The sequence below is a fragment of the Alosa pseudoharengus genome, unplaced genomic scaffold (genome assembly GCF_046254945.1).
Source record: "Alosa pseudoharengus isolate Yale_2024_CS ecotype anadromous, Long Island Sound unplaced genomic scaffold, YU_APseudo_1.1 YU_APseudo_1.1_scf_9, whole genome shotgun sequence".
Taxonomy (NCBI): domain Eukaryota; kingdom Metazoa; phylum Chordata; class Actinopteri; order Clupeiformes; family Clupeidae; genus Alosa; species Alosa pseudoharengus.
This window is the reverse complement of record NW_027468881.1, coordinates 3,195,338-3,209,947: the sequence shown is the minus strand read 5'-3', so window position 1 is coordinate 3,209,947 and position 14,610 is coordinate 3,195,338. Positions and strand designations below refer to the sequence as shown.

Sequence of the window (14,610 nt, the reverse complement as noted above, 5' to 3'; positions counted from 1 at the left end):
AGATCTACCACCAGTTAACAAGGATAATATCAATTGTAAACTGATACTCCTTGTCTATCCCAGTTCAAAGACCATACTAAGTAGGGTACAAATGCAATGATATCCCTATAGCAGATTACTGTTTGTTAAAAGCATACCAGTTTAGTCCTAATTTGTCTTCAAAACTATTCAGTCATTGTGAACAAAACACAGACCAACACAAAACACAAATCAACAAAGAAAACAGAATATGGGTTAACTGAAACACTTAAGAGTCTTCATGCAGTACCTTGTGTTTCTCTGACCAGAACACCAGTTTAACAGGAATATGTTTAGCTTGAAAATGTGCACAGAATAGCTTCATGTGTACTGAAGTACACTGGCATTACTTTAGCTATTACAGTGTACATGCATGTATGTTTTACATAAACATGGTCTATTAATGTGCCTGCTTCAGTTGTAGGCTCTGAAACTATCTGTGTGAACTGTTTAGTTGCCATGAAGTTAATAAGTGAGTTAGACTTCAGGCTATCTTCATTAAAATCCCCCATAACAACTATGTTATCACCCATTTTTGATAACAAATTAAGCAAATTTCCCAAATGATGTTTAAATACTGTCATGGGATATGATGGAGGCCTGTAAATTACCACTAACGTAATATCCAAATCACTATAGTGGAGGACAGAACATTCTAAATTCAGATTTGGAATGTTTTGCTTACTGTACACTGATCCACGTTTGGTGTATACGCCAACTCCACCATGCTGCTGTTTGCGTATGACATTTAATTGGCAGTTGTCCTCTGAGTAAGCTAAACTACGTGGGCTGCTGTGAAAATCATAGTTAGGGATATTTACTCTGTCGTTGATGAAACTATAAGGTAGCCATGTTTCTGTAACAGCAACACAACTAGGACTCAGAGTTTCAACACAAGTTGTGAGATCTTCTATGTGTGCTTGTAAACTTTGAACATTTAGTAAGTATAAGGAGAATGTGTTGGGCATAGTTTTCACCAAATCTGTGTTGCACAAGAACTTTGGCATTTCATTGATTGTGTTCTGAATTTTGTCCTTGCAGTAAATGGCTTTCTCATTGAAGTCTTGAATAATTAGTCCTGTTAGAGTTTTGACACGACTCAGAGCTACATAAGCTTGTCCGGCAGCAAACACTTTGTTAAGTGACACAACAGCTTGGTCTATTGTCAGAGATTGTACCTTGTGTACAGTTAGTGCCCACGCCAACTTTAGAGGAAATTGCCTGCGTATTCCACCTTTGTTGTCTACCCTTTCTTCTTCAGGGAATATGGGTGTGGAATTCTGTAAGTTTTCATTTTCATTAACATATTGTTTTCTTTTGTGATTACCCACTTGAGCATCATCGAACTGAACGTACACAGTTAGAGGAAATGGATTTTGTTCGTGTTTAACTATATGCGTTACAGTTCCGCATACACCATTAACTAGACCATCTTCCACGTCAATGTTTTTGATAAGCATGACACGAGCATTGTCAGCCAAGTATAAATGATCTGATAGACTTGAATTGTGCACTCTACAGTGTTGGCCACTTTTCAGTAACACTTTACCTGTTTTGTGATCCTTTTTATAATCCTGTGCTTTAACACACATATATTCATCACAAGATTCAATCAAGCGTTGAGTGTTGTGTTCCTGTACTTGATCGTTTGTGGGGAATATGTGTAAAGCTGAGCTTTGTTCACCTGTTTCGCGTTCTTTCAAAACAGCAATGTCACTTTGAAGAAGGGGACTTTCTCTGGTGCGTGTTCTCAGACGATTCAGCATATGGGCAAATTCAGTGTCTTTCTGTCTAACTATGGTACACAACTCAACAACTGAAAAGTGGCTTTTCCACAAGTTTATTCCTTGATTATCGACATATAATGGGGTACCTCTTACGGGTCCAAGCTGGTAGTGGTCCCCGACCGCAATTACACTGACATTGCCAAACGAAGAAAAGTTGCCTGTTTGTTTGATTTGTCTGAGTCTACCATGGATATATGCTAGCAATTTGTGGTCAACCATTGAGATTTCATCAATGATCAATATCTGCAAATTCCCTAGTGTTGAGCGCAAAGTGTTGAGCTTTTCCTCACCGAGAGGAGAGTATGGCAGCTTAATGTTAGTTCCTATGCAAAATGCACTGTGAATTGTAGCAGCTCTCACATTGTGAGCAGCAATACCAGTTGGTGCAGTTAACAGCACACAAAGATCATCTGGGTTATGGCTGGTTCTACACAGAAGTCTATTTGCCTCATACTGTATGGCTTTAATTAAATGACTTTTGCCAGTTCCAGCACCGCCTGTGATAAACACATGAAATGGTGGCGGCCCTTTTCCTTGAATTTTGTGCAAACACCACTGTCTGATTTGGTTAAATACTGACATTTGGGTGACATTTAATGACCTTAGCAAAGCCAAGCCTTCAGCTCTACACATTGAATTTTTTTGCTTCTCTAAATGCAAGTTCTGTTTGTCACCATCTGCCAAATCTGGTATGTTTTCAGCAGGATCATCCACTAACTGAGCCTGTTCAATGCGTACTTGCTCACATTCTAAGCGCTCCACCTGTTGTTCAGGACAAAGTTGACACCATGCGTCTTCCAATATACCGTTATTCACTTCCTGCTCGGCTGCCTGCAATAAATCAGCATCCACCTCAAAACTATTCCTATTCTGGTCCACAATCACTTTAACAGACTGTAAATTTCCATCTGCATAACAAACGTGTCCATTGTTATAAAAGTCTTCAAATCTATCGTATCCGGGTGGTTTCAACTGAACATCCATCCTATAGGGCAAAAACAATTGCAACATGCTATGGTAGAAATTCTCTGGGCTTTTTGTTGCGGAAAAACCAGCGTAACGTACAACAGCTGGTGCTGATCGTGTTCTGCGCAAAACAAATCCCATATTATTTTTCAAATGAACTCGATTGGCACTTTTCTCACTGACTGAAAGGATGCGGAACTCAGACGCAAAAGTGGCCAAACACATCTCATTAAACACATCTTCATCTGGTCTGTTCTTATACCTGTCAACAGTATTGATCATCCACATGTCATCTGTGGACAGATCTCGGCTTTCAGCCTGCCCTCTAAGGACAGACAATGGCAGGCTCATTTTTACAATGTTATCGCCTGTAGGTATAAACACCACTTTCCGCGAACACTCTTTTAAGTGCATGCTTGTCAATCTATAGACTGCTTCCTGTGCACACACATCTCGATTGTGCAAATACACACTGCCTAATTTTTTCAAAGCACCTTTAGCATCAAGATTTCGTTCTTTAGATGCTTCTTTTTGTGCGTTACTTAGAAGTAGTCCCATTTCTCGTTCTGCCTTGGAAATGTATGAAATAATGTAGACAATGCAAGCATATGCATCAACAACATATTGAATATCCATATTTGCATTCCAACATTTGAGAAGAGGCTTGCTGTACTGATTGACCCATACATCAGCTGGCTGTCTTTTCAACACAATCTGTGTTTTCTTTCCTAGTGTGTCATAAGCCATCTCATAACTTTCTTGGCTAATGCCTAAAGTATCAAACAAGTCTTGTACAGATTCATAAACTTTATCCACATCTGCAATAGCTGTCTTCACCTTACCCAAAATGTCCTCAGCTACATCCTTTCGCATGTTACTCTTCTTGGGTTTGGGACACTCACATACCTGTGATAATGGACACTCGCATTCTTTTTCATCCTCACATGTTTCCTCATCATCACTCTCTTCCTTCTTATGACATATAAATGTTTGGCCAGATGGGGGACGAGGAAAATTGAATCGACAAACTGTGCTTTTCTTTTTGCATGTTTTAGAGTGCCTCTTGCTATGTTGTTGCACAGTTGAGACTATGTCCAATAGAACACTGTCATCACATGGTGTCTCGCATGTTACATATCTGTCAACAAATTCAACTACTTCTTCATCTGTGTTTTTATCTATCTGAGGAGCATTCTCAACCCAAAATAAACAATGCACGTGTGGTGATCCTCGCTGCTGAAACTCTACTCTGTAAAAGTAATCAACAATCTTACCAATTGGATGAGAAGGAGACATGAGCACGTCCTTCAGAAAACAATGCCACCTAAAATCAAACATGCGTGCTGCAGTGACAGGATTCCGTCGTAACATCTCACACTTGTCAGCCCACTCCAAAGTATCAACATTTTCAGTTCTACCTTCCTGTTGTAAAATGCTGGACAACAAGTTTGTCCAACGCATGTCAGCTGATGAAAACGAACAGAACCAAGTGGGAATGCCCAACTGCCTAATCATAGCAAATAAGTCTTTTTGGACCCCCTGCCAAAAAGCAGGACTCCCACGTACAGGTTTCAAAAATCTGTAACCTTCGTCATGTTGAAGTAATTTGGTCAAAGACTCTTTGTCTTTCAGCATGTCGACATCTACAACCTTTGCTTTAGCTTTTCCTTTCCCTTTCCTTAAGGCTATGGACACATTTGATACTACCTGTTCAATTTCAGACAAACACTGAGCGTAAAAAATGTACTCAACATTCTCAGCAAATCTACCATCTGCATTCAAAATCCGCATGTTAAAATACCTACACAGTGTCAGCCTTTGCTCCCTGGAATCACTATAAGTATTACACCCTTCCGGGAACAACGCAGGAAAACATTTGGCCTCGTTAGATTTATCTAAAAGCATTTTCACAGGAGTGTTTCCCTCAGCTGGAGCAACATTCACAATGCTATCCAAATAATGGTCCAACACTTCTTGCCCAATATCTACTGGCTGAAGACATGTATCCATGTACATGCAATGCTGCTGCCTGTCATGTAAAAGCTCATCATCATTGTTGCTGGCACATGGTTCTGTACTATCCTTTTCATGCATTATTTCATCATCATCTTTTGAAAAAACATTCAGCCAAGCATCATTAAACTCTATATCTGTGTAGTACTTATTGTTTTTTTTCAGATATGCCAATGCTTGGTGGACATGTTGCATGTTCACATATTCGTATTTGTAATGCCCTTTGTATGTCAATTTCCTCTTGAGTTTTACACGCAAAAGGGAATCGTCAACATCTGAACGTGGCAAAACATTTGTGGTTTCAACAATGTTTGCAGGTACACACGTCACTGGACCATGAACTCCATTTTGGCCGCCTTTTGGTAATGCCAACATTTTCATAAATGGAATATGTAAAGCAATTAAATGCTCTTCCAAATTATTTAAACAACTCAATTCCATAGGAATGTTTGACAATGACAAATTGTTATGTACACTCTCTGGAGGCATTTGACCTCTATTCAGCTTAGAATGACAAGTATGACAAATCCACAACTGTCTTCTACATGAATTTAACCATTGACACTGATCAGCGCACGATTCCCCACACTTATGTAAATAGTCTTCAGTTATGCACTTTTCAGCAAGTGCACGCATATTTGGTGTCTTTGTATATGCATCTTTGCTACAGTGTTTGACTTGATGATTGAAAAGCAAGCGATGACACACACAACAGACATAATTGGGGCCATCTTTCACTTTATTTAAAAATGCTGACATAACTTTCTCAAATTGTTTCTGATTTGCCAAACATTGTTGCCTTTTATCACGATTATGTATTTTCAGGCTTTTACGGTGTTGGGCATTAGTACTGTACTTTACTTTACTTGCTTTCTTCACAGCTGTTTGGTGCTCAAGATTTGTTTTATATTTTAGAACACTCGCTTTCTTCACAGCCAACCTATGATTCGGATTGTTTTTATATTTCAAAACACTCGCTTTCTTCACAGCCAACCTATGATTCGGATTGTTTTTATATTTCAAAACACTCGCTTTCTTCACAGCCAACCTATGATTCGGATTGTTTTTATATTTCAAAACACTCGCTTTCTTCACAGCCAAGTTATGATTTGGGTCATTTCTATATTTTCTTTTACTGTCACATTTCATTGCAGAACTGTATTGAAAATCATTTCGATACTTTAGATAACTACTTTGCCTCAAAGCCATTCTGTGTTTGGGATCATTTTGGTACTTTAATTTACTTGCTTCTCTGGCTGCAGATCTATATTGTGTATTTTGTCTATATCTCACCTTGTCGTACTCCTTTTTAGCTAATTTATATTGGTCAGTTTGGTTATATTTCAGCTTACTATTACGTCTCACTGCAGATCTATGTTTTGCATTCTCATGGTACCTCACCTTCTTACATTGTTCCTTTTGTTGTCTATATTCATTGTCTGATTCCATGTGACTACGCTTCCTAGCTTTTTGTCTTGTTTGCACACCTTGCATTTGTGCCAAAGTCTCAATTTTACACCTGCCAATACACTGTTGCATATTAAGATCTTTTACACAAACCACAACATTATAATGGTTTTCATTACAATGATCCAAATATATGCCATGACTTGACTCTGTACTCTCTGCACATCTGTATGACAACCACCTGCCACCACTATATGTATGCACATCAACTTCCAGAAGATTGGCCATCATCTGAATTTCGACTTCTGTCGCCCAATTACCAACATATCTCATTCCTGACTTCTCAACATATTCAGAAACAGATTTGTACTCATTTCTTAAATAAGGTTTACACTGCACTCGATTATGTTCCATATATTTCACCAAAGCAAACCGAAACTTTTTATGGCGTTCTTCTGAACCACTCACAGCATGACTGATTGCTCGAAAAAAACAATTACCGTCTTCCTTCATGGAAATAGGATGACATGGAGAACCTAATGGTATATCTCTATGGACCAAGTCATTAGAATCACCTTCAAACTGCACATTCAATTTCTTACACATTTCCACTGCAACTAACTTAGATATAGGATTGAAATGTTTCACATCGGCAGGCAAATCCGCAGCAAACACCACATCTGAATCACAGTCTTCCACAACACTGTTATGGTCTGCTATAAGCTCCAACTCCCTGTCAAAAATTCCTGTATTTGCATAACTTTCATTCTCTGCAAGATTACAACTATATCGCTCTTCTGATTCAACATCCAGTTCCAGCACTACACCAACTCTCACCACACCTGAATCCATCTCTTTCTCTTCATCACTACTAATAACCGTTATGCCACCAAGGTTAGAGTCAGACATTCCTGTGTTTGAATTAGAGTCCCCATGTGCAAAGTCGAAAGTAAGTTGTTGCTGTGGAACACTGAACTTGTTCAATGTGTTTACACTCTGTGGTAGACCATTTACTCTCAACAAATTCACACCACAAAGCTCAAATTGCCTGTTCTTAGTCGTCAAACAAAAGCCAAGGCACAGAATATGTGTGCACAGATCAGACAAGCAACTGAAATACAAAACAACGCTCACACCAAAAGAGCTTGGAATGCCTTCAAAATTGCGCGCATGTGAATCAACAAAAGCAAACTGATCTCTGTCCTTAATTATAGCACAAGTGGTCTCACACATAGTCAGAAAGCATTTGTCATATTTTTCAAAAATAAACTGCAAGCCATCCTGTAAAGACATATGAACACCTACCTTGATGTTCTGCCCATCATCAACGCCAATTTCCCCTGAAACAAAATCATTGCCATACTCACACCGAAATTGACATTGCTTGATCTCAATATGTGCTGGCATGTCTGGTACACAAAGATACCCCTTTTGACCTTGATCAGTGATACAACCAGAGTCTCTTAAACTGCTGTACAGTGCATTGCCTAACACAACAACTTCATTTAGCTGTTCTGAATTCCAAGAAAATACACTACTTAAATTATCAATTGCCATAGCTACAAGACTTACAGCCATGCACTGACTACCACCATTTTCAAAACGTGCATCTCCTTGATGAAAACTGCCGCATACAACACCCATGTTACTGACACCTGTATCAGAACCTCTGGCACAATCCATATCAAAGTCGCTCACATGTGTATCACAACGTCTACCAGTATCCACAGCAAGATCACTCGCACTTGTATCAGAACCCCTGACACAATCCAAAGCAAACTCACTCACACTTGTATCAGAACCTCTGGCACAATCCACATCAAACTGGTTCACAGCTGTATCAGTACTGCTGCCAATCACATCATTTCTATCATCATCACCAACTCTAACAGGCAAATCTACCTCAACTGCGATACCAACAACACTGTAGCGCTTAGCCTTCAATGATAAAGTCAAGTTATTAATGTGTAACATCAAATCATTCAAGTTGGTGTTAAACACAACTACACTTCTGCCCACATCAGACGCTAATCCCTTGGCATCACGTGTGTTTGGATCTACAACCACAAAGTATTCCTTATGATGTATGATCACACACACCTCACCATCAAGGTTAAGCAAACATGCTCCATAACTCAACAACTCCTGTTGTAGAAGTTCGTCCAATGGAGGCCAACCATGAAAAGACTCAAAACTTCCATCGTAAACCACTTTTCCAACAGAAACATTGCAGTTTCTATTAAACAGATTATGTTCACCAGTAAACAAGCTCAAATCTTGTACTTTTGATCGCAGTGTGTTCCTAATGCTACTCAGCTTGTGACTTTCAACACATATGTCATCTACCACCTTGCTGTTCCACGCACAAACAGAATCGATGTGATTTCTAGCAACAGCCACAACACCACAAGCTAAAGCATCACTAAAGCTTTTCTTTACCTTGTTTACTCTTACTACTCCCCCATGCACAACTCCAGCTGGAGATTGTTCAGAACAAACACACAGCAAGACAGAAGAACCGCTATTCTTAAAAGAACCACTGTTCTTACCTTTGTTGTTTGATGGCGTACGGCGCATTCGGTGTTTCTTTAACCTCGGCATCTAAAATTAAAACAATACATATTAACATAATGGCAAATGAAATTATGCACATATAAATAATTTTACAAATCAAAATACACACACCTACATTTACATTATTTCAGTTGACAAATGCATTAATCCAAAGTATCTTATAGAACAACATGTAACTTACAGTTTAACTACAAATAACTACAACAATAGAATAACATCTAAGCTACAGTGCAAAAAAGACTATAGCTATCAATTACCAAACATCTCTCAGTACTATAACTAAATGTTAAACATATTAAGTACAAGTCAAAGATGGTATAAAAATAACTTGTCAAAGGAAAGGATGGGGATGTTAAAAAATAATGATATTATATTAAAGAGAGCAGAGAGGGAAAAGTGTAATAGGTGCAGTTGTATTTTTGAAAAAATAAATGTCTTTTCAAGGACCTACATAACTATAACACAAATCAAATACATATTCCATGTTTCTCAAACCTTTGAAAGTATGTGGCCACATTTAAACTTTTCCTGATTTCCTCCTTAATTAAATATGATTAAAATTATTCTCAGCTTCATGCAAGCACATGCTAAAATTGAAATGATTGTTCATTTATAAGTCAAAACAAACTATCCTATAGCTCCAAAAGATGACAAAAAATCAAACATTGTCCCAATTATATGTTTCAAAAACTGTAAATACATATAGAATATAAATACCAATTTCATAATACCAGTATCATAATTACAACTATGCCTTAGTTCAGACAAAGCACCGCTACCTGGGCAAAATGAAACATAACTTAACAACAACCAAAGCTCAAAACCACATAACCTAACTATTGCCAATATAAATAATAGTAACCTACAAATAAGCAGTCAACAAACAATATTTCTACCCAAGTCATGCCCACTGAACATAACAGACACAGGAACAATCTAGGCTTTGCATAATTATATATATTTAGTTCTGACAAAATACATGCATCACCTCAAGTAACGTGTTAGCTAACCTACAAACAAAAAGTTTTACTATAAACTTACTTAGGCCTACTGACTAAACTTAACTTCACCAAACCCCCACAAATTTACCAGGGCATCAACACCACCAAAATGCAATCATATAAAATCATATTACACCATAGCATTGTTAGGCAACTAGGCATACTCTGTAGGCTACAATGGACACCTGCATTGTGGCTTGATGACCACCACACTAATGTTAATGAGATACACATTATAGCTGCGACCAACCACTAGCGTCGCATATCATTAAGTACAGGTTAAATAGGCTACTCTGTGGAATGTCACACCTGCATTGTAACTTAATACCTGCAAAATGCCAATACTATCAATGTGCCATAGTCGTTAACCCCGCTATTCAAACTCAAATGGCTCCACCAGAAACATACCAGATATCCTCAATTAGCCTACCAACTAGCCAACCTCTCTTTAAAGTGACCAATAATTAAACACAGCATATTACAACCACACAATATAGACTACCTCTGTTTATCTGCATGGTCAATCAGTGCAGGCTATTATGATAACACAACTAACTTCAGACAAAACTCCAAACTATGATAGCCTAGCCTTTTAACAAAACAGTGATTCAAAACGTTAGACAAGAACTCCTATAAATCAAAAATGCACCTTGAACAAAGTGGTAGGCTAACCTACACAACAAATACCTTAACCTCAGAATGCAGCATGCATTAACAACCAACACTTGATAATACAATAGGCTATCCAAAGCTACTGCTAACAAAACCATTCAAAATAAACTCAATTTACTGGCTATTTATCTGTAATATTTTTAAGAATTCAACTAAAAACATACACTGACTAATATAACCATTGAAACATTATCAACCCAGGCACTTCTTAAACTACCCTAACTATCCCCCCAGACACACCTGTAATTCTCCCTTCACACAAAGAAAAACATACAATATCAAAGACAAACCACTTACTGTAAATTCATATATATTCACCTCGCTAAAATTCCACTATACATACAAAACAAAACAAAACCTACACCTACAGTACTTTCTGAAACATCTGAAAGTAACTTAATACATCCACTTAACAAATATATAAATTCATCAAGTATAACTCTCCTCAAGCCAACCCTATTTTTAATACCTCTCTCCACTCACAAACAAACAAACATTTGAACAGTTCTGTATTTCTGTGCTAAATTAAACTGAACATACAAAACTCTATGGCAATCAACTTTAAATACTTATAAATCCAAACAGTTTTGCCTCATTCCTTAAAATACAAGACAACAAAATAACTCTTGCTAACAGCACTTTAACATAGGCTTAAAACTAGTTTCAGTAAAAACCCTACTTTCAAACCACAAGCAACAACAAAATACCAGCAGACTTACCTTACCGTTGCAGAGAAACTAAGAGATCTCATCTGATTATCCCTGCTTTTATACACCTATTCCAACATTACTATGCACGCCCATCACAGCCATAACCCACCTCTTTTTAACACCTTTAATTGTCTTTCCTGTCTTTCTTTCCACTGACCACACCCTATTTCCCTTACCACACCCCTAGAAATACTATACCATGGCTATATTATGAATGAAGTATCAAAACACTAAAACCATTACAAGACTGTAGCAACTCAAATTAACAGAAATAACACAACTCATTTATTAAACTTCATCTGTTGGATTAAGCCTTTTTGAAGTGGTTCCCATGCCAAAAACGCATGACATTTGGCAGAGAAGGTGAGAGAGGAAGACAGACACACAAACAAAGAGAAACAAGAGAAATACACAAATACACAAACACACACACACACACACACACACATACACACTGACCTGTCTTGTAAAAGATCTGCACACATACACATGCATGCACACACACATGCACCTAACGCATGTACACGCGCACACACACACACACACACACACAGAAAGAGACACACACTCACCCATATGTATACACACACACACATACACCGTGAGAGGCACACAGACAGACAGAGATACACACACAGAGACACACACACAAAGAGAGAGAACGAGAGAGAGAGAGAAAGAGAGAGACACACACACACACAAACATATATATTATGATTATGAGGCCTGCCTTATAATAATGGGCCTGCCTTGCATTGCGCCCTCACCTGACCAAGCAAGCAAATGTGCCAGAAAATAACATGCACACCAATTACCCCACGCATCAAATATTTCAATCCACAAACGCACCACGACAGTGCTTTGTTGGATTCCGACACGTCACGGGTTGCGGCCCGCAGGTGCTCGGGCCCGCCATTGCCGCTTGCGGCTATATTTCATTATTGTTATTCTACTTTTTTGCTTTCCTGTTTTTGAGGTGGTTAACATGGTCGAAAACTCTTGAAATTTGGCACACACGTCAGGTGTCACGCATCGCAGTTAGGTACAAGAGCTTGACCCTGGGCGTGGCCCAGGGACTCGCTAGCGCCCCCTTAGGTGACTGATCCCGTGGTTGGCAAATATTTTGAGGTGGTTAACATAATCGAAAAGTCTTGAAATTTGGCACACACATCAGGTGTCACACAAAGCAGCTAGGTAAAAAGCTTGGCCCCGGGTATGGCCCATAGACTCGCTAGCGCCCCCTTACGCCCCCTTAGATGACTGATCCCGTGGTGGGCATATACTTTCAGCTACAAACACCAAATTTGGTAGGTGTGTGTATCTCCCCAAGATGAACAACTTTCGTATGTACAATGCATTAGCCACGCCCACAGGAAGTGAGGTAATTGAGCTTTTGTGCGTTGTGGACATGATACATTTTAACGTACTCCTCCTAGACGGTTGATCCGATTCATGTCAAAGTTGGTATACATGATGCCGAGATGTTCCTGATTATAAATTGTGAAGTTTTTTTTTATATGTTGTAATTTGACGAAATGGCAAAATTATTCATTTTAATACCGTTCCACACAAACAATAAATGTGACATAATTCAACATGCATGGCTTGAAATGTTTTAAATTTCACAGGTCATTGAAGACCATGTTAATGATAATATTCACAGGCCCATAATGCATGTTTGGCATAGCGCCACCAACTGGCAACAGAAAGAATGACAATTATACTGATGTCATATGATCAATTTGAACATACTCCTCCTAGACGGTTTGTCAGATTCATTTGAAATTTGGCAAATATTATGCCAAGATGTCGCTGATGTTAAATTGTGAAGGGATTTTTGATATGTTGTAATATATTATGGTTTTAATATCTCACCACATAAACAGGAAATGTGTCATAAATCACAGTGCATTGAATGAATGGTCTGAAACTTCTCAGGTTATTATTGAAGTCTATTGTTATATTATTGTGATGATATTCACATGCGTAATTCACAGGCCTAGCATAGCGCCACCTTCTGGCCAAGCAGGAAATGTGCCAGAAATGCTCTATGCTTTGAATAAATGGTCTGAAACTTTTCAGGTTAATAGGTATTATAATTATGACGATATCCAGACACCCAATGGGCCTGCCTGGCATAGCGCCACCACCTGGTCAAGCAGGAAATGTGCCAGAAATATACAATGCCTTAAGTGATTGATCTGAAAGTTTACAAACATTTTGGATATCATTATTGTGATGATATTCACATGTGTAATTTTCATGCCTAACATAGCGCCACCATCTGGCCAACCAAAAAGTGTATCAGAAATGTTCTTTGCTTAAAATGAATGATCTGAAATTTCTCAGGTTAATATATATTATGATTATGATGACACCAAATGGGCTTGCCTTGCATTACGCCCCCACCTGGCCAAGCGAGTAAATGTGGCAGAAAATAAAATACAAAAGCAAATAGCACACGCATCAAATATGTACATTTCACAAACGCACCACGTCGGTGCTTTGTTGGATTCCGACATGTCGCGGGTTGCGGCCCGCAGGTGCTCGGGCCCGCCATTGCCGCTTGCGGCTATATTTAGGGCCCGAGCACCGAATGGCGCAAGGCCCTATTGTTTTTGTAAGGATTATTATTGGGGGCCAAGCAGCGAAGCTGCGAAGGCACCCATTGTGTTTCTAGCTTTTCCTATTATTGGGGGCCAAGCAGCGAAGCTGCGAAGGCACCCATTGTGTTTCTATTTGTTCTTATTATTGGGGGCCAAGCAGCGAAGCTGCGCGGCAACCCTTAGTGATTCTACCTTTTCTTATTATTATTACACATCTTTCCGCTGTCATTGAAGTCTATGGCAGCCCATAGAACCGTACAGTAAAAAGTTGTGAAATTTGGCACATTGATTCGGGACAGTATAAAAATTAATTTGAGCAAGTTTTATGCCTGAACCACAGAGAGTCTAGCGCAACCAATGGGTCAAAGTTGACATTGCATCCATGCAATTAACTTTTGAACCGTATGCCCGATTTTGAATATCGCAATATCTTTGGAAGTCTTGGATGAGGCCGAACTCAACGCACCCCATGACGTCAATTTCCGCCATGTTGGATCTTCCGCCATATTGTATTTCATCAAAAACACTTAAAAGGCATCAAAGTTCGCAAAGTTTGTCCGATTTTCACGAAACTTGACGCAGATGATCGTCAGACCATGACTCATAAACGCATTGCTTTTTGGAGACATATTCAAAACCGGTTGCCTGTGACGACCAATCAAGTTTGGCGGCAAAGCCGCCAAACAGGAAGTGAAGTGATATCTCAGCAAGGCTTTCGCGTATCAACACCAAACTCAGTACAGGGTCTCAGTACCCAATTAGGAGGAGGCTCAATAAATTTGATGACTTTTGACCTATAGGTGGCGCTATAATTAGCAAAATTATGTTTTAGCCTGTAACGGGTCATGTGTTTAGA

At 38.9% G+C, this 14,610-nt stretch overlaps 1 protein-coding gene across 1 annotated transcript; it reads right to left on the bottom strand.

The window, feature by feature from the left end:
• Positions 1 to 311: 311 nt before the first annotated feature.
• On the bottom strand, positions 312 to 5,933 carry LOC143114916 (uncharacterized). The gene has a single exon (XM_076276755.1). It carries the CDS (start codon positions 5,931 to 5,933, stop codon positions 312 to 314), a length of 5,622 nt encoding a protein of 1,873 aa, XP_076132870.1.
• Between the last annotated feature and the right edge of the window lie 8,677 nt (positions 5,934 to 14,610).

Excerpts from the sequence above, each read along its gene's own strand:
- LOC143114916 (XM_076276755.1), bottom strand. The coding sequence starts at position 5,933 with ATGAAATGTGACAGTAAAAGAAAATATAGAAATGACCCAAATCATAAC.